The 19847-nt window shown below is 48.4% G+C and overlaps 1 protein-coding gene across 6 annotated transcripts in view; it reads left to right on the forward strand.

Moving 5' to 3' along the window:
* Positions 1–6430: 6430 nt before the first annotated feature.
* The window catches only part of SMOC2 (SPARC related modular calcium binding 2), a 156414-nt gene continuing 142997 nt past the window's right edge, over positions 6431–19847 (forward strand). For all 6 annotated transcript variants that reach the window (XM_030448386.1, XM_030448388.1, XM_030448391.1 and 3 more), the window contains exon 1: positions 6431–7031. In XM_030448386.1, the coding sequence (XP_030304246.1) occupies positions 6951–7031 (81 nt within the window). In that variant the 5' untranslated portion in view covers positions 6431–6950. The remainder of the gene's footprint in view (positions 7032–19847) is intronic.

Here is a 19847-nt window from a genome sequence, read left to right on the forward strand (position 1 = left end):
CTTCCCCTGGCACAACTTAAGTCCATGCCCTCTTGTCTTGTTGAAAGTCGTTTGGTAAAAGAGCCCAACCCCCACCTGGCTACACCCTCCTTTCAGGTAGTTGTAGACAGCAATGAGGTCTCCCCTGAGCCTCCTCTTCTTTAGGCTGAACAACCCCAGTTCTCTCAGCCTCTCCTCGTAGGGTCTATGCTCGAGTCCCTTCACCAGCCTGGTTGCCCTCCTTTGGACCTGCTCCAGGACCTCGATATCCTTCCTGAACTGGGGGGCCCAGAACTGGACACAGTACTCCAGGTGTGGCCTCACGAGGGCTGAGTACAGGGGCAGAATCACTTCCTTGGACCTGCTGGCAATGCTGTTCCGGATACAGGCCAGGATGCCATTGGCTTTCTTGGCCACCTGGGCACACTGCTGGCTCATGTTCAGTTTCTTGTCGATCCAGACTCCCAGGTCCCTCTCTGTCTGGCTGCTCTCCAACCACTCTGTGCCCAGCCTGTAGCGCTGCATGGGGTTGTTGTGGCCAAAGTGCAGGACCCGGCACTTGGCCGTTTTAAACCTCATCCCGTTGGAATCAGCCCAACTCTCCAGTCTGTCCAGGTCCCTCTGCAGAGCCCTCCTGCCTTCTAGTTGATCCACACTCCCCCCCAGCTTAGTGTCGTCTGCGAATTTGCTGATGATGGACTCAATCCCCTCATCTATGGTTGTTTCCAGAGGATCAGGACACAGGCTGGTTCCTCCACAATTTTAAGCTTCACCCCCACATTGTGTTCCCTTTCCAAAAGGTTGGTTTGATAACTTTATTTTTCAGGATCAAATATTGCGTGGGCCTTGGTATTTTGGGATGAGGGTTTGGCTCACCTCTGTAGCTCTCAAAGTTAAAAAAGAAAAAAAAGGATCTCAGCCTCTGGTTCCCATAAACACTTGAAAAAATTCCACCCCACATTTCATCAGTCATAAGCTGCTTGCTCAGAGGTGGGTTAAAATAAATTGTGTGTTAAAGAAGTTTAATAATTTTCTCCTTAAAAAAAAAATAATTAAAGAAAAAAAGTAATTTTTTTTTTGTTTAAGACATCTCCCAACCTTCTGCTTTTCTCTTGGTCTCCATCTGCCTTATTATACACAGCAAGCACAAAGAAGTAAGATAGCAGAGGATTCTATTATAACTTTAAAAGAAACATATGATATATATAGGATATCCCCCATATCAAGTAGGAAAACCTGTGAGTCAGGTTTAATGATACCACAAGCACATCAGGGCTGGGGTCTTGGTTGGGTGTTTGTGAGCTTTGCATTCACATTCATGTATTAAAGCCATGGGAGATTTGCTATCAAGTCCCAGTTGGTTTTGATTTAGTATCTTTCTTCATAAGAAGCTAAGTGGGAGTGCTTTACAAATAAAAAAAAATTACTTCTGTTATCATTTGCCCAAGTCACTGCCCAGGACTTGGTGTTTCTCAGTGGTGCAGACACATTGGGGAAGGAAGGGAAATCCCAGGTACACAGCATGCACATAACTGTTCTGTACTTGTTTGCATGCCTGTAAGTGCCCACATATTCTCCAGGAACTGCTTTTAATATTATTTCCCATTATTTTTTGAAACTGAAAACATTAAGAAAGAGTTTCATGTACCTCAGTTGAGGCTGCAAATGCTGCTTGAGAAACAGCAAACTTGAAAAGCAGGGAAGAGAGCAGGGCAATTCCTTAAGAAAGTGCCAGGAATCCATAGGAGGAAAGGAATTTCTTTCTAAGAACTGCATTAACCTCTGCCAAGCAATACCTGATCCTGTTACAAGAAGCAGAACACTTACACACCCCAGCCAAGCAACACAGCTGGGATCTAGCTGCCCATCCCTGTCCTTCCAGGGCTGCACAGAAACCTGAGGATTTACTTTACCCTCAGTAGTTAAGAGACAGATAATTCCTCATTTCACACTGTTAGAATTTCCAAGACCCTTATGGCAACAATCTTGATGAGTTTAATGATGGATGGGCAGCTGTCCACAGGAGGTGATTCCTTTTTGCAAGCTAATTAGAAGCAGGAGCAGAAAGCACTCGTGCTCTAGTAAATTCTGCTGAGTAGTTCCTATCTGTTTGCATCCACTGATGTTGGAACAAACAGGATTGCTCCATGAGACTCACTCACCTAAGCAACAGGAGTTGCTTTCTACAGCAGTTCTAGAAGGATTTGGGGCAAGAGGAGATAACAGGGTTCTCACTTCACGACCAGAAGCAAAGGACCTCAGGAAACTTGGGTACAATTTCTAATACACCCCAGATCAAGTCTGGTGTAAGTCTGGACCTGGTGGAAAGTGGTAGCCAGGTCAAAACTGACCACAAGATGTACCTTGAGTCCTGTGTCCAGTTCTGGGCCCCTCAGCTCAGGAAGGAGATTGAGGTGCTGGAGCAGGTCCAGAGAAGAGCAAGGAGGCTGTGAAGGGATCCAGCAGAATTCCTGTGAGGAAGGGCTGAGGGAGCTGGGGGTGTTGAGGCTGGAGAAGAGGAGGCTCAGGGGAGACCTCATCACTCTCTCCAACTCCCTGAAAGGAGGTTGGAGCCAGGGGGGGGGTCGGGGAGGTATCAGAGGGATATCTGGGCACAGACTAAAGAATTTTTTCCTAATATCCAACCTAAACCTCCCCTGGCAGAGCTGAAGCTCTGCCAGGGGAGGTTTAGGTTGGATATTAGGAAAGGATTCTTAGCAGAGAGGGTGATCAGACACTGGAATGCCCAGGGAGGGGTGGATTCTCCATCCCTGGAGGTTTTTAGGAAGAGCCTGGATGTGGCACTGAGTGCCATGGGCTGGGAACTGCAGCGGGAGTGGATCAAGGGTTGGACTTGATGAGCTCTGAGGTCCCTTCCAACCCAGCCAGTTCTAGGATTCTATGTGACCAGAAAGACATTTGAGGGGACACTCATAATGTGAAAGGACACGAGTCCTTCTGAAAATCTGTTTCCTTTTTAAATGGGAGCTCAACACCAGTAAGGAACACTGATGTGATTCTCTCAGAGTCCTTCCCCAGCTATAAAAAGGAAAAATGTTCCTTTACCTTTTTATCTCCCTTATCTAAGCAGACTGAAAGCTCTAAGCAGGTTTCTTACCAGCACAGTGGTGTCTGAAAGCTCTGCCTCTTAAAATCTCTCTGGTTTTACATTCTGAAGCACTATTTTCAGCTTGTTAGACCTTGCCAGTTTTTTATCACTTGGTCTCATATTTTCCTTTAAAAATATTTACTTTAGGCTGAACTATCTTCTGGGATGGGGAGGCAAAGAAAGGGAAGAAGAAATTTTAAGCAGTGTAGTCAAGTCCTTTTTGAGAAAAAAAAAATTTGGGGAAATGACAGGAGGTGAAATAAGAGTGTATGTTTTGGCATCTTCATTTTAAAACCATAATGCCACCAGTTTCTGGCTTTTAAATTTCCCTTTTTTGCAGGGTTTTGGCTCTTTGGCTGTTGCCAGCTCTGCAGAAATCCGATCAAATTTAGCTAAGTTTGAAAACCTGCAGCTTGTTCATATGAGATGAACTTCTTATTTATTCTGAGGATGGATTTTTTTTTTTCCCTTGCAGTGTCAAATCCAAATGTCATTGAAAGGAAAGGGGCTGTGGGCTCAGAGAGCTCTGAGGAGTGTGGCAGAAGGGGAAGCAGGGGCTGTAGGATGCTCAGTGATGGAGAGGACCTGGACTCAAACTGGGAGACAAACTGGGAGAAGCTGGCAGAGAAGGAAGAGGACTGGGAAGATGATTCTGGAGAGGTCAGCCTGCCTTCATGGACACGGTGATGGGAAGGAGAGGTTTTATGGGGGGAAAGCGGAGCAAGGTACATGTGGGGAGTTAATTTTAATATGAAGGTGGCTGGAGTCATGGGCTGAGAGGCAAGGGCTGTGAAACTGGCACAAAGTTCTGCACTGCCTGCTGCAGAAAGCAGCAAAATCCGCTGCCCCCATGTGAGATGCTGCTATTGGAGACCCAGGGAGGGCTGTGTGGGGCAGTGAAGGGCCCCAGGCATGTTCTGACCTGGGCATTGATGTATCACAGGATCATCAAATGCTTTGGGGTGGAAGGGACCTTAAAGCTCCTCCAGTCCCAACCCCATGGGCAGGGACACCTCCCACAGCCCAGGGTGCCCCCAGCCCCATCCAACCTGGGCTGAGACACTGCCAGGGATGGGGCAGCCACAACCCCTGGGTAACCTGTGCCAGGGCCTCAGCACCCTGACACTGAAGAATTTCTCCTTAATGTCTAACCTAAATCTAGTATGATCACTTTCTTTTCTTTTTCCCATTTCAGAAGCCCAGGAGATGCTACAGGCCACACACACACACTCATGCACTCACAGATTTGGTGTTGGTACTGAGAGAACAGTTGGGTGTTAGCTTTCTGGGAGAGTAGTCAGGCTTTGGAATGGGCTGTCCAGGGAGGTAGTGGAATCACCATCCCTGGAAGTATTAAGAAACTATGTAGATGAGGCACTTCAGTACATGCTCTAGTAGGCATGGTGATACAGGCATTGATAAATTTATTTATTTGTTTATTTAATTTTATTTTTTTTTATTTGAGGGGGATGTTATGGTTGAATGTGGTGATCTTGGAGGTCTTTTCCAACCGTGACGATCCTGTGATAATTGAGTTGCCTAAACCCAAACCCTCCTGAAAAGCAAGCTTGCCAAATTCTTGTGACTCTGGGTGCTCAGCTGAGACCTGGGGAATCTGTGACCACTCAGTCTGCTGGCTGCTTGCCTCTGAACCTCCTGGGATCTGGAAAAATCAGAGCATCTGATTCAAGCAGAGCATCTGAGTCTGTCCGTAATTAGTATCTACTTCTGGATTAATATCTTCTTCTGGATTGACAGGAAGCCAGCAGTGTGCCCAGGTGGCCAAGAAGGCCAATGGCATCCTGGGCTGGCTCAGGAACAGCGTGGCCAGCAGGTCCAGGGAAGGGATTCTGCCCCTGTGCTCAGCTCTGGGGAGGCCACAGCTTGAGTCCTGTGTCCAGTTCTGGGCCCCTCAGGAAGTTCAGGAAGGAGCTTGAGGTGCTGGAGCAGGTCCAGAGAAGAGCAAGGAGGCTGTGAAGGGATCCAGCACAAGTGCTGTGAGGAAGGGCTGAGGGAGCTGGGGGTGTTGAGGCTGGAGAAGAGGAGGCTCAGGGGAGACCTCATCACTCTCTCCAACTCCCTGAAAGGAGGTTGGAGCCGGGGGGGGTTGGGCTCTTTTCCCAGGCAACTCTCAGCAAGACAAGAGGGCACAAAAGGTCTCAAGTTGTGCCAGGGGAGGTTTAGGTTGGAGATGAGAAAGAATTTCTTTCTGGAGAGGGTGATCAGGCATTGGAATGGGCTGCCCAGGGAAGTAGTGGATTCTCCGTGTCTGGAGATCTTTCCAAAGAGCCTGGATGTGGCACTGAGTGCCATGGGCTGGGAACTGCAGCGGGAGTGGATCAAGGGTTGGACTTGATGATCTCTAAGGTCCCTTCCAACCCAGCCCATTCTAGGATTCTGTGATTCTCCCTGCTTTGGTTCATGCAGCTGCTGTTCCAGAGACTGTTATGACATCCCCTGCCCTGGCTGGGGCAGCCTGTGTGACAAACCTGGCAGGGCAGAGCTGCTGCGAAATTGTCACTTGTGTGCTGGGAGCCTGTCACTTCGCAGCCTCCCTGAGCTGCTTTCACACCCGGATCTTCTCCCACAGAAGAGTAAAAGCAAAGCCCGGCTCCCTGGTGGCACCACCGAAACCCAAGCTCTCTGGGAAGGAGCAGGGGACTCCTCCATTGACACACAAAAAAAGAAAAAAAAAAAGAAAAAAAGAAAAAAAAATGCAGTAAAAGGGTTTCTTTCAGGCAGGGGTGGTGGTTTAGGGGAAAGGGGGCGGAGGGGGAGGGAAGGAGATCCTTTGGCGGTTGACCGTCAGGAAATAACAAAATACCTTCATTTAGCTCCCGAAAGCCAGAAAAGCTCTCAAACTGTGGGAAGGTTTCACCTGGCATTTCACTGCACCCCTATCGGCATCTCCCCAGGGGGCTCCGGGACACCCCGGCAGCCCCCAGGGACCCCCGACCCCTGTCTGCTGCCCGGCCAGCAATCAGCCTAACCCGGCCCTTGCTCCGGCTCCGAACCGGAGTCGAGGAGAACCGGAGGGTTCGGGAGGTTCGGGGAGGGCGAGGGGGGAAGGAGGAGGAGACGAGGTGACCCTGAGCACGATCGGGGTTCCCGTGGTCCCCTAAAACCTCCCCCGGGGCTGTCGGTGTTTGATGCGGGGAAGGGATGGGAAGGGGGGGGGTGGAAATGAGTCCTCAGGGGGGAGCAGCGGGGAGGGTTAATCCGGAGAGGATCTGTGGGTCTGGGAGGAGAAAAGCGGAGGCCGGGCAGGGGAGGGGGGAGGATAAAGAGGGGAAGAGCAGCGGGGTGAGGGCTCACACCCCCAGGCTCCGCAGTGCCGCCCCCCCCGGACGGGGTGGGTGGGGAGGGTCCTGCCTTCCAGTCCCGAATTTTTTCCTCCTGTTTTTCCCCTCTCACGGGGGAGGGGGACGGACGAGGTTGGAGAGGAAAGAAAGCTGAGCCCCAGGGCTAGGCTGCAGCCTGTCCCAGGCGGAGCGAGGCGCGGAGCCCCGGGGGGAAGGCGGAGGGGTCCGGAGGGTCCCCGTGAGGGTCCCCGTGAGGTTGGGGAGCACCTCCCAGCCGGGGCTGACTCCCTAGGAGCGAAAGAGAGAGACAGAAAAACCTCCGCCTCTCTGCTAGCCTCCTGAATTTCAAGGGGAGAGGTGGGAGGGGAAGAAGAAGAAAAAAAAAAAATTAAAAAAAATATCATAATCAAGGACTTAAGCTGGGACCTCCCAGCGGGAGAGATTGAAAAGGAGCCAAAGCGGGACGGAGGGAGAGACATCCCGAGCAGTGTGTGTCTCGGTTTGTGTCTGTCCTGTCCCCCCCCTGCTTTTTTTTTTCCTCCCTCCGCTGCCCCCCCAGGATGTGGGTGCCGGTGCCGCTGCTGCTGCTGCTCCCGGAGCTGCTCCCCGCCGTGCCAGCCCAGAAGCTCTCTGCCCTCACGGTAAGGCTGACACCCCCCCAAAAAATCCCCCCCCAAAACCCCATTCACCCCCAGTTTGGTCCCCTCTGGGACACACCTGAGCGGGTTGATCCCCCCGGGGTGTGTGGGACCCCCCCTGCTCCCCCAACCCAGGTTTGGGGAGGAGGGAGGGGGGGAAGCGGGGCAGCTGCCCCGGAGAGTTTGAAGAGGGGAGAGCAAGGGAGCCAAGTGGAAGTTTACTGTGGGTACCCGCAGAGCTTCGGGCCAGGGGTGATGTCGGTGTTAATGCTTTTTATTTTCCCCCGAGAGGAATAACCCAGCAGTGAGGTTCTCTTCGGGACCTCTATTTTTTATTTTTTAATTTTTTTTATTTTTTTCCCCCCGCTTTATTTATAATTCTAATACGAAAGGAGACTCTGGTGGCTATTCCAAGCTATTCTGTGATGCTAAACGTGGAACTCTGCGTAGAGAGAAGGGTGAGCCAATTCATTAGGCTTGCTAAATAAGCCATAACCACTTCTCTAGCCAAGACCTGAGGTTTGCAGCTAATAGCTCAGTTCAGGCTTCTTGTGGAGCTCGCAGTGTTTGCGAAGCTATAATTAATGCAATCTGTAGAAATAAAAACATTTTCCTTAAATGTGTTTTTAAACAAGTGCTTGAGTAAACATAACGGGCAGCCAGTGCCCCTTTCAAGCTGTTTTTAAGTGTTTTGGTGAAGGCTTTGCCCTTTGGAGTTCATTATGCTGAAGTTACAGGCTGTGGCATAGGGAAATAGACCCTGGTTTTGTTTTGGCTGTTCAGGGAAAAAAAAAAATCTGTGAAGAAGAGATGAGTTTTCCCCTTTCTTCTTCTTTTTTGGGTAAGGGGAGGCTCAAGGAGAAATTGTGGTAGGGGGTGGTTGGGTTGTTCATACCTGGAATTCTTCAGAAAAAGCTTTGCCTCGGATGGTTTTTTTTTGTGTTTTTTTTTTAGGGGGTGGGAATGATTTGTAGATTAGTAGTTGCTAATTGAAAACCTTAAAGGAGTGGGTTATCTCCATGAATTTTATAGTGTGGGGCATTTGAATGTGTGGGACAGATAAAGTCAAGTGATTCTCATCTTTTACTCCTTAAGAACCTCATTTGAACACTCTGAGACTGTCAGGTGATGTATATTATTCTATTTAATAGCTTAACATTGCAATTTAATTCCAAGTGAACGTTCACAAGTGTGTAAATGGAAGTTACAAGAGACTACATGTTGCATTCTTTCTTCTGTCTAGAAGAGAAGTTCTAAATGTTAGCATGGAAAAAAACTGGGAATGCTGCTAAACCATAATTTGTCCAAATGTAAAAATCAGTGATTGGGACTGTTACATCATCTTTAAATGCTCCATGACTCAGCTGATGCCAAAGCCTTTTGATAGATGTGTATAAATCAGTGCTGAATGGAACTGTCATTCCGTGAGTGGCTCCCTGCTTCATGAAAGGGAACAAAAAATGAGCCCAGGGCACTTGGCCAGACTCTTACAAAATGTCTATGTCACAAACTCATGTGGCTGCATCTGGCTTCACCGTTAGCTGGGAGATGTCACCCAGACACCCAGAGTGTGTAGTTTGGTTCCAGTGGTTTGCATCTCCATGAACCACGGCCAGAAAACCCCAGCCTGGTGGAATTCCCACTCTTTGCTACCAAACAGGTAAAGGCTTTGGTGACTCAAAGCTTTCAGACTAAATGAAACTTGAATATTTTGGTAGGGGGAGGTAGGCTTGTTAGTAGGGGACTGGAGGTAGGGAGCCTGTGATAGTTTATTTTGAGTTCCTGTGCTCTTCCTGCAGATCAGGAGAGTCCTGGACTGCGTTAGGAATCCTTCCATAAAATGGGTAAGGCAGAGTCAGACACACGGAGGAAGAAAACAACACACCCACTCAATACCCAGATTTGTTTTGCATCTTCCCACAGGACAGGTTTATTTCTTTTCCTTCTCCCTATTTAAACAACAACAAAAAGCCAAGGCTGTTACAGCTACCAGAGCACTACATCAGTCTTTCCTCCTGTAGTCCTTTTCCTTGGAGCTCACAGACTCCACAAGCCCTTCCCACATGTGCCTTTCTCATTTATTTCTCATTTATTCATGGGGAGTATTTGCATCATTCTCAGGAAAAGCAAACCCAGGCTGTGTAGGTAGACACTTGGTAGCATACCAAGAAAATACATGATTTTTTTGATTTTTTTTTCACCTGCTGTGCCAGTGTGTGAGGGCAGAGCTCTGCCATTCTGTTCTACACATCAAATAAACCTTTTTCTTTTCATTTGTGGTATCACCCAGTCATGGGTATGTGCAGCTTGCCAGGTGCTGGCAAAATCAGGGGCACAGCCTCCTTAACCACAGTGTTAAATATGCCAGGAGATGAAGCTTAGCAGGGATGTGATAATAAAATCACAAGTTCCCTCTAGCAAACATGCTGCTGAAGTTAAGTTTGTTTTCCAAAAGATGACTGCATGGATCAGAGGTGTTTTTGCTTGCCTGGGTGTTGAACAGCTCTCAGTTCTACGTGATAAACTGGATGAAGAGCAGTCAGGGAGGGGTGGATCAGCATCTGTCTTGATGTTTTTCAGCTGTCTAACCAGATTTCTGGGCTGGTTTCACTTCACATCCCCTCTACCAGAAGCAGAGCAAGTCTTGCTTTCAGAAAAGACTTTCAGTAGTATACAGAGCTGTATCTCTGTTCAATTAGCAATAATATTTTTTGCATTTCCCTTGGGCAGATACACCCTCAGCAACCACCCCCATCCACAATTCAAGTCACTAGGTGATTTTTTTCAGATGCTATAAGCTTGGCAAATAGTCTTATAGTAAGAAATCAGAGTTTTCAGACAAATAACACCTCCAAGAAATTTCTGATTGCCTGGCAGGATTTTGTGACTGCAAATCCTGCAGGGACTGATGAGCATCTGGCTTCCTCCAACCTTGGTAATACCACCAGGACAACTTCTGGCAGGCAAAATGCATCTGGTAGCTGGCAGCTGAGATGCATCAGGCAGCCTGGAGTCTGGTTCTCTGGTCCTCATGCTACACCTAAAAAAATTGAGTGTTGTAACATGTCCCTCTCTGCCCAAGCTGTGGCCTCAGCTACAACTCATTTAGGTCCCTGTCTGTGTGCCAGAGAAGTGGAGGAACATGAGAGCTGAGCTGATGAGCACCTGAATCTTTACTGGGCACCAGGGTCCAAGAGTTTCCAAGTTTTTGTGGTTTCACTGGGTGAGAGACAGCCCAAAGCTACTTGGAGTTTGTACCAACCTTGGTCTCTTTGCAGTCCAAAAATGCTTCTTTGCTGACATTGCTCCTGGACTCCTGTGTAGGAGCATGTTGCAATAATAGAGGGGAAACATAATATTCCAGTTCTGAATTGCTGACTGAGCTACAGGGATGCATGGGGGAGGAAAGCATCGTTTAATATTGTATTTATTGTTATTTCAAATAAACAAACATTGGCAACAGAACAGTGGATTTCATTCTGGGAAGGTAGGCTGAGAGCTGTCTCATAAGGAACCCTGAGATCTGGAGGGACTGCAGCCAATTTAGCTGCTCCTGGCTTTCCCTCCCCTTGTGTCAGACACTAATGTAAAACATTCTTCCATCCCCCCAAAATATCTTCAGTAACCTTGTCCTTTTCCCTTGTTTATGGCAGGCCAGGTAGCAGTCTGCAATTCTTGTGACACGTGGCTGGGAACAGGGTTTGCAGGGCTGGATTTTCCTTCTGCTCCCTGGGATGCACCCAGGCTTTCTGGGGGCATGAAGCCAAGGATTGCTGAGCACTGCTGGCATGTTTGATGAGGGGAATGCTTACACCTGAAGGGTTTTGGCACTTTATGATTTGAAGCACGGACTTTTGAAGAAAGCTCATTTTATTCCTCAAACAAGCAAGTTTACTGTCACCCTTCTTCCCACCTCACTTGCTCTTGCATTCTTTATGTGGCTGTTTTTGGAACCATCAGCTCAGCTTTTATCTCAGCTGTGTACCTGCACAAACAGTGCAACACAAGTGTTTCTGATTTCAAAACCTTGGTGAATTATAAAGTACCCCAAACTATTTATTTTTGTCTTTCAAAGCCTTGCTGAGCCACGGGTCCCTCTCAACCCAATATTGATCTTAGGTTGTACAAAGGAAGAGAGTTTGCTTGAAACCACTTGAAATGAACACCTCTGCTTCTTAGAAGTTCCTCTCATCAGAGGCTGAATATTTCAGGGAACAATTGTTTTCTTTTTCTCCCTTGGCACATGCTTTGTGAGTGTACAATAGCATTTAATGCCCTGGATAGCTTCCACAACACTCCCCAATATCAGATGGACCACTAAGGTAGCTCAGTAAAGAGAAGCTGAGCACAATCAAAGCTTTCCAACTTAAGGACCTATTTGGATGGCGCCTGCAAACCCAAACATTTGGAAAAGTTACTCTAATTGTGACTGCAAAACCAAGGCCATAAATAAAACTGTAAGTGGCTCCAGATCCTACCAGCATTGTTACTGCAAATGGGCACTGCTGCAACCAAGTGTACATCAGCTCTGAAAAAAATTCTCTTTTTCCACAGTGCTTCCTTGCAAGAAACACTCTGAAGGGGCACAAAGGAAAGCTGGGGGAGAGATTTTTACTCCAGAGTGTAGTGAGAGGACAAGAGGCAATGGTTTCCAATGTGAAGAGGGGAGATTTAGGTCAGACATTAGGAAAAAATTCTTTAACTTGAGGGTGCTGAGCCCCTGGCACAGGTTGCCCAAGGAAGCTGTGGCTGCCCCATCCCTGGAATTGTCCAAGGTGAGGTTGGATGGGGCTGGGAGCACCCTGGGCTGTGGGAGGTGTCCCTGCCCATGGGGTTGGGACTGGAGGAGCTTTAAGGTCCCTTCCAACCCAACCCATTCCATGGTTCTATGAGATGAGGAAACAAACCTAAAAGCTGTTGGAGTAATTATTGAAAGAGGTGCCAAAACTTTTGATTGAGCAGTAATTTTTCTGCATGCAGCTGACACAAAGTGCAGGTGAAAGACCCACAGGAGGTGACTTCTTGGCTGAGCATCCCTAAGATTTAAAAGAAAGAAGTGAAGATGGAAGCAAATGTGGGTGGGGAGGGAAGAGCAGGGGAAAAGGAACTAGATGGTGCCTCTTTTAGCCATTTTTGATGCTTTTATCTGTCCTTTTAGCCCAGTGAATACCTCGAGGAACACTTGTGTGTGTTCCTGGACAGCTGGCAAGCCTCTCTGCTTGGCTTTGAGAAGCCTCTAAAGGTTGAGCTGCTCTCCAAAACCTATCTGAGCCACGGTGGTTTGGAAATGGGGCTCTGAATATTTGGGAGGTCTAGGCTGGCTCAGGACTTTGCCAGGGTTTCCATCCCTTCAGCCAGCCCAAGCTCACCACAGGCACAGCCATTTCCACCCTGTCCTGGTGCTTCCATTTCCTGATGGGCCTGAGAGCAGGGAGGGCAGAGGTGCCAGGAAATTAAAAACTGAGTAAAGGAAGGGTTGGGTTCAAGGATCTGTTTTTGGACAGCCAGAGAAGGTCTGAGTTTGGTTCAGGGGTGGCATTTTTAAAATCTGAACAAATTCCTACATTCCTGGGGAAGCTGCGTGGTGGAGGAAGGTTGAGTTTTGCAGAGGCCTCAGGAGATTTCCAACCATTTCCTCTTTAGGTTCTGAACCCAAATGCTGACTTTCTGGTTGGTCCAATATTGCATTTTGAGGTGGATTTTTAAGAAGTTCAGATGAAGACTCAGAAGGAAGGCAATTTCACAGGGAAAAGTTGGAATGCTTTCTTTAATGCTTTGTTTTTTTTAATCCACCCTCCTCTGCTGTCCTCTACAACACAATTCAAGTGATGTAAATAATTCTGATCTCAACAATCCCACAAGTTCTCATGGGATATGCTTCTCTGGACATTTCTTTATCCACTTCTGGTTATTAATTGATAATCTCTGCCTTCATATTTATCTACAGTGGTAGATAAAATGCTTTCCACCTGTAAGCCTGTAAAGTTGAAATGCTTCAGGAAAAAACCTGTTTGTCATGTGCAGATGTTACACAATAACTTATGCCAGAGGAAAAGTAGGGAGAGGAATTTCCTGCAAAGGGCATAGAGTGATAATGGTTTCACACTGAAAAAGAGTAGATTTAGGTCAGATATTAGCAAGAAATTCTTTAATTTGAGGGTGCTGAGCCTCTGGCCCAGGTTTCCCAAGGAAGCTGTGGCTGCCCCATCCCTGGAAGTGCTGAAGGTCAGGTTGGATGGGGCTTGGAGCAACCTTGGAACTGGAACTTTAAAGTCCTTTTTAACCTAACCCATTCTATCAGCCTGTGACTCTGTGGTAAGATGTAGTGAGATTATCCACAAGCAATACCCAGCAAGGAAAAGAACTGAGCAGAGAAGAGCAGTTGTAGCATAAATCACTCCATTTTTTTCCCTATATTTTTTCAGTCTTTTCCTCTTTGCCCCATCTGCATGGGAATGGGTCTGAGTTACAGCCCTGCTGTAATGCAAAGGTGTGCATGGGGCATAAGGTTATAAACTTTGGCTACATAGAGGTGAAAGCTCCCCAAAAGCACCTGGAGTGGTATTTAGATTGGGGAGGGTAACACTTCTTATCAGAGGGGTTCTTGATGGGACTTTACAAAACCATCAATGGGCTTCAAAGAAGCAAAGTTAACAACAACTCAGATCTGACCACAGAACCCATCTGTCTGGAGTCAGTGCCCCAGCCTGGAGTTTCTGGCAGAAGAAATTGCCTTGATGAGTTAGTACCAAACCTTCAGGGATTTTTCTTTTTTTTTTTCCTTTCCCTGTTGCAATTTATTATCTTTAAAAAGTGACCACTGAGTGCTCTGTAAGCTGCTGAAAACCCAGGCTAAAAAATACATCCTTGAATTCTTCTTGGGATGGAAGGAGAAAACATTTTCTGAAGGTTCTTCCCAGCTTGTTTCATGTGCAGCTGCAAAACTTGCTCAATAATGTTCATCTCACACCTATCCAAACCCCAGCTTGATGTTTTCAAGAAAGAAGACTGCTTGTTCTGCCACCTTCTGAGTCACCAAGTCAAGATCTTTTTTTCTTTTGCATTACCTTACATTTTCCTGAGGAGTTTCTGCTACCTTCTCCTGTCTTTTAGGTGTTCATGTTTAAATTGTACACAGTGTTGATACATATGCTATAAATCTGTGACTTTCTTTTGAGGCTGCAAGGTGGAAATACATCATTGGCAGCACCTCAGCAGAGCAGTGATATTAAAATCTCTTCTCAGTGAGGCTGATCCATGTGCTATAGAGAGCAAAAATATTTTTGCTTCATGTCTGGGGTCATGAGATGGACCTAAAGGAGAGTTCTTATCAGAGACAGGGATGGTAAGGACATGTTGAATGTGATCCCCAAGCTGGCTCTGGTTCAATTCCCTCATTTAAAGTCTGTCCTCATGCCCCTTTGAGCAGGTGAAGAATTATTTACTGCATTTAATCCCAGTGTTTCCATCACTTCTTCACTTCAGCATCCATGGTGGTGCCTCTTAGAGCAGCTGAAGTGGTGACAGCAAAGCTCTGGAAGGTTCTGTTCTTTATAGTGCTCGACTTGAAACATCACTGGAGCAAATGCCACTTTTTAAAGCAAACATTTCTCTCAAGGGCATGAGGGGCTGATCTGTGTGGTTCAGGGGGCTGCAGGGCTCTGGAGGGGAGCACAAATTCCAGAGACACCTTTGTCCCCAGGAGAGGGTACAGAAGGGAAAAAAATGGCAAAAAAGAAGCTAAAGAAGGCTCAGACCACATGAGAAATTGTTCAGTTAATGGGCTCTGGTCTGGAGGATGCTGTAGTTTTAAGAGGCAGCCAGAGATCAAACCCAGAGAGGGGGCTGCCCAGAGCTGTCTCCTCCTCCTCTCTTCCTCTCCATCCCGGCTTCTTCTGTGATCCAGGAGCTCCTTTCCAACCCTAACGATCCTATGGCATTTGGGAGATCCACCACGGGAGGGAGTGCAAGGGCAGCACGGTCTGCTCCGGAGAAATCCTTTTTCTGATTTTTATTTTTAAAAAAATTAAAAAAAAAATTCTTTTCTCTTTCCTCCTTTTTCCCCCCTTTTCTCCCTTTTCTCCCTTTTCTCCCTTTCCCCCTTTTCCCCCTTTTCCCCCTTTTCCCCTTTTCCCCCTTTTCCCCCTTTTCCCCCTTTCCCCCCCTTTCCCCCTTTCCCCTTTCCCCTTTCCCCCTTTCCCCTTTCCCCCTTTCCCCCCTTTCCCCCCTTTCCCCCCTTTCCCCCCTTTCCCCCCCTTTCCCCCCCTTTCCCCCCCTTTCCCCCTCTTTCCCTCCCCTTTCCCCCCTCTTTCCCTCCCCTTTTCTCCCTCCTTTCCCTCCCCTTTTTCCCCTTTTCCCCCCTTTCCCCCTCTCCCCCTTCCCCCCCTTCCCCCCCTTCCCCCGCTTCCCCCCTTCCCCCTTTTTCCCCCCTTTTTCCCCCCTTTCCCCCCTTTCCCCCCTTTCCCCTTTCCCCCCTTTCCCCCCCCTTTCCCCCCCTTTCCCCCCTCTTTCCTCCCCTTTCCCCCCTCTTTCCCTCCCTTTTCTCCCCCTTTCCCTCCCCTTTTTCCCCTTTTCCCCCCCTTTCCCCCCTCTCCCCCTTCCCCCCTTCCCCCCTTCCCCCGCTTCCCCCCCTTCCCCCCCTTTTTCCCCCCTTTTTTCCCCCTTTCCCCCCCTTTCCCCCCTTTCCCCCCTTTCCCCCCTTTCCCCCCTTTCCCCCCTTTTCCCCCCTTTTCCCCCTCTTCTCCCCTTTTCCCCCCTTTTCTCCTTTCCCCCTTTCCCCCCTTCCCCCCTTCCCCCCATTCCCCCATTCCCCCCATTCCCCCCTTCCCCCCTTTCCCCCCTTTCCCCCCCTTTCCCCCCCTTTCCCCCCTTTCCCCCCCCTTTCCCCCCCTTTCCCCCCCTTTCCCCCCCTTTCCCCCCCCTTTCCCCCCCTTCCCCCCCTTTCCCCCCTTTCCCCCCTTTCCCCTCTCTTCCCCCTCTTCCCCCTCTTCCCCCTCTCCCCTCTTCCCCTCTTCCCCCTCTTCCCCCTCTTCCCCCTCTTCCCCCTTTTTCTCCCTTTTCCCTTCTCCCCCTTCTCCCCCTTCTCCCCCTTCTCCCCCTTCTCCCCCTTCTCCCCCTTCTCCCCCTTCTCCCCCTTCTCCCCCTTCTCCCCCTTTCCCCCCTTTCCCCCTTTCCCCCCTTTTCCCCCTTTTCCCACTTTTCCACCTTTTCCCCTCTTCCCCTCTTCCCCTCTTTCCTCTCTTTCCTCTCTTCTTTCTCTTCCTTTTTTCTCCCCAGCTACCTGAGGCTGGCAGGGGAGGAAAGGGGCAAACTGGGGAACCTTCACTTTTCAGCACTTGCCACTCAGCTGCCCATCAGACAGACCCTCAGGTGAGCTAAAAAAAAAAAAGAGAAAAAAATCTCAAACAGTAACAGATCTAAACAGAAAGTATTGAAAGGTAAAAGCCAGTGCTATAAAAATAGATGTCTGTAATGTCATGGCTTGCCTTGACACGGGGTAATTATCAGCACTGGTGAGAGCTCAGAGCAGGTTTTGGGGGGGAGAAAGGGGAAATATGGCCCAAAATCTGAGCTGCTGAGGATTCTGAGACACCAGGAGGGGATCAGCAAGCAAGTGGCCTCTTCATTTCACTGCATGGATCCATATCATTTCTTTTCTGCAGCATTTATTACAGGATTTGGGGTGAGCAAGACAAAACAAAGTGGACAATTCCTTTTCCACCCTGTATTTAATGGGATTAAGTTTCAGACTGCATCCTCCTGGGAAGGGAGTTTTCAAGCATGTCTAATTTTTGATGGATTTCAGCCTAAGTGGATTTAGTTGCAAATCTGAACTTTGTACAGGAGGTTTTCTCTTTCCATCTCGTTTCCTTCTTGAGAGATTCCATAAATTATATTTCTGAGAGAAAGGGAAGGAGTTTTTGAAAGAAGTGTTCATTTGGTAAATTGCTCTTCTGTTTCAGTTTCCCCTTTCCAGGTGTTGAACGACTCCCAGAGCAAAAGCTCTGTCATTGCTTGGTGATGGACTTCCATTAGTTTGCAATAAAATTACAAGTCAATATTCATGCACTGGTAATTAATTTCTTTCTGAAGCAAGCAAAAAAAAAAAAAAAGAAAATGGCAAAAAAAGCAGAGCTCAAATGTCTATTTGTCTGCACCTGGGGGGGCAGTGATTTTTTCCAGCAGACAGTGCTGCTCTTCTGGAGTTTCAGTGATTTTTGCAGACACCAGATCAGGAGAGATTCAAAGCAATGAGGGAGTCAAAGTGTTTCCTACTGGGTGGCAAAATCAGTCCTGAGCCCAAGATGAAATGGCTTTACTGGTGCTGCTTTCTGCATCTGGGTGCCTGGTGAGAAACCCACAGAAGTGCTGCTGATTTGGCAGAGGAACTGGGCAAATGAACACAGATTCCCAACACAGGTTGTGTTGGGGCAAACCAAAAGAGTTATTAGCAAGAGTTAACTTGTTAGGAGCAAGCCCAGAAGAGCTTGAATTCTATTCCCTTTGTGACTCGAGGTGTTGACTGGGCTGTCACTGCAGATTTTCCTCCAACCTTCTCCTTCCCCATACAGTTCTTTCTGAAGACCTTACAGATCTTTCTGTAGTTCATCTTCCCCAGTGCTTCCATGCCTTGCCTACTTGTTGATTGTCATCACTTTGGGTTTGTACCATGTTTTGGGCTGAAGATCCTCATTCTTGGCTGGCCCTCTTGGGCTACTGCCATTATCAAGTTCAATCATAAATAAGTTTAAATAATAAGCACCCCATGAGGGTGGTGAGACCCTGGCACAGGTTGCCCAGAGAGGTGGTGGAAGCCCCATCCATCCCTGGAGGTTTTTAAGGTCAGGCTGGATGGGGCTTGGAGCAACCTGGGCTGTGGGAGGTGTCCCTGCCCATGCAGGGGGTTGGACCTGGATGAGCTTTAAGGTCCCTTCCAACCCAAGAGGGCATGGACTTACCTCTGCCAGGGGAGGGTTAGGTTGGAGATTAGGAAGAAATTCTTTCCAGAGAGGGTGATCAGACATTGGAATGGGCTGCCCAGGGAGGGGGTGGATTCTCCATCCCTGGAAGTTTTTAAGAAGAGACTGAATGTGGCACTGAGTGCCATGGGCTGGGAACCACTGGGGGAGTGGATCAAGGGTTGGACTTGATGATCCCAGAGCTCCTTTCCAACCCAGATGGTTCTGGGATTCTGACAGGACTGATGGGGAATGGATTCCAGCTGGAGGAGGGGAGATTGAGGTTGGATGTGAGGAAGAATTTCTTCCCCATGAGGGTGGTGAGACCCTGGCACAGGTTGCCCAGAGAGGTGGTGGAAGCCCCATCCATCCCTGGAAGTTTTTAAGGTCAGGCTGGATGGGGCTTGGAGCAACCTGGGCTGTGTGAGGTGTCCCTGCCCATGCAGGGGTTGGACCTGGATGAGCTTTAAGCTCCCTTCCAACCCCGAAAATTCTATGAATTTAAGAATAAATCTTGAATGTCACCTGCTTACAGACAACCCCAAAACTGGAGGGTGTGCAAACAGCTGAGTTAATCAAACACTTGTGGCCACCAAATGGTTCTTTTCATCCTCTGCATAATACCCAAGCTGGTTGCTTTCTATAGACTTCCCTGGTTGTTTTAGGGTTTTGGTTTTGCGTTTTTTTTTTTTGGACCTAGTCTACCTTTTGTAAAGGATTGGAGCAATTAATTCATCACTCCAGGAGGAGATGAGCAGAAGTGTCTGTCCCCTGCTCTTGTCCCCTGGCCAAAGGGGACCTGCACAGTGCAGAGGGCCCAATGTCATCTACCTGCTAATTCCTGACTTGGTGAGAGCTTTAGTGTTTCAACCTTAGAATCATAGTATCCTAGAATTGGCTGGGTTGGAAGGGAGCTCAGAGATCATCAAGTCCAACCCTTGATCCACTCCCGCTGCAGTTCCCAGCCCATGGCACTCAGTGCCACATCCAGGCTCTTTGGAAATATCTCCAGACACGGAGAATCCACTACTTCCCTGGGCAGCCCATTCCAATGCCTGAGCACCCTCTCCAGAAAGAAATTCTTTCTCATCTCCAACCTAAACCTCCCCTGGCACAACTTGAGACCTTTTGTGCCCTCTTGTCTTGCTGAGAGTTGCCTGGGAAAAGAGCCCAACCCCCCCCTGGCTCCAACCTCCTTTCAGGGAGTTGGAGAGAGTGATGAGGTCTCCCCTGAGCCGCCTCTTCTTTAGGCTGAACACCCCCAGCTCTCTCAGCCTCTCCTCATAGGGTCTGTGCTCGAGTCCCTTCACCAGCCTGGTTGCCCTCCTTTGGACCTGCTCCAGGACCTCAATCTCCTTCCTGAGCTGAGGGGCCCAGAACTTATCACTGCCCTGAAGCTGGGCTTCTCAGGCTCTGCTCTGTCTTTCCTTCCATGGTGCCAAAAACTCTTTTCTCCCCTGGAGGGGAAAAAAAAAAGCCTTGAACCAACCCAGCCTGGGCTTTCCTGCAAAGAACAAAGAATGTTTGGATGCCTCTTCCTATTTTTCCATGTAGCTCTGAGTGGAGCTGGGAGCTTCTCTAACCCTGCTCTTCTCTACCTTTTCTTGAAGGAGATGGACCTGGATGCAAGATACTTCCAGCCTCTGGATGCAGCCCAAAGAGCTGAGAATTGTTCTTGCTGCTCAATTCACCACCTCTTGAATATTCTCTTTTTTAAAAAATCAGCACCAAGAACCTTCTGGGAAACCTGGCCCTAAGGCTCTGTTGACAACCCCAAGAGGTGTCAAGCATGATCAAGGGGCACAGATCTTCCTCCTGTAGGGTAACTGGGGGTTCAGAGCAATAAATTCCCTGGAGTGCC

This window comes from Calypte anna, chromosome 3, assembly GCF_003957555.1.
Source record: "Calypte anna isolate BGI_N300 chromosome 3, bCalAnn1_v1.p, whole genome shotgun sequence".
Lineage (NCBI taxonomy): Eukaryota > Metazoa > Chordata > Aves > Apodiformes > Trochilidae > Calypte > Calypte anna.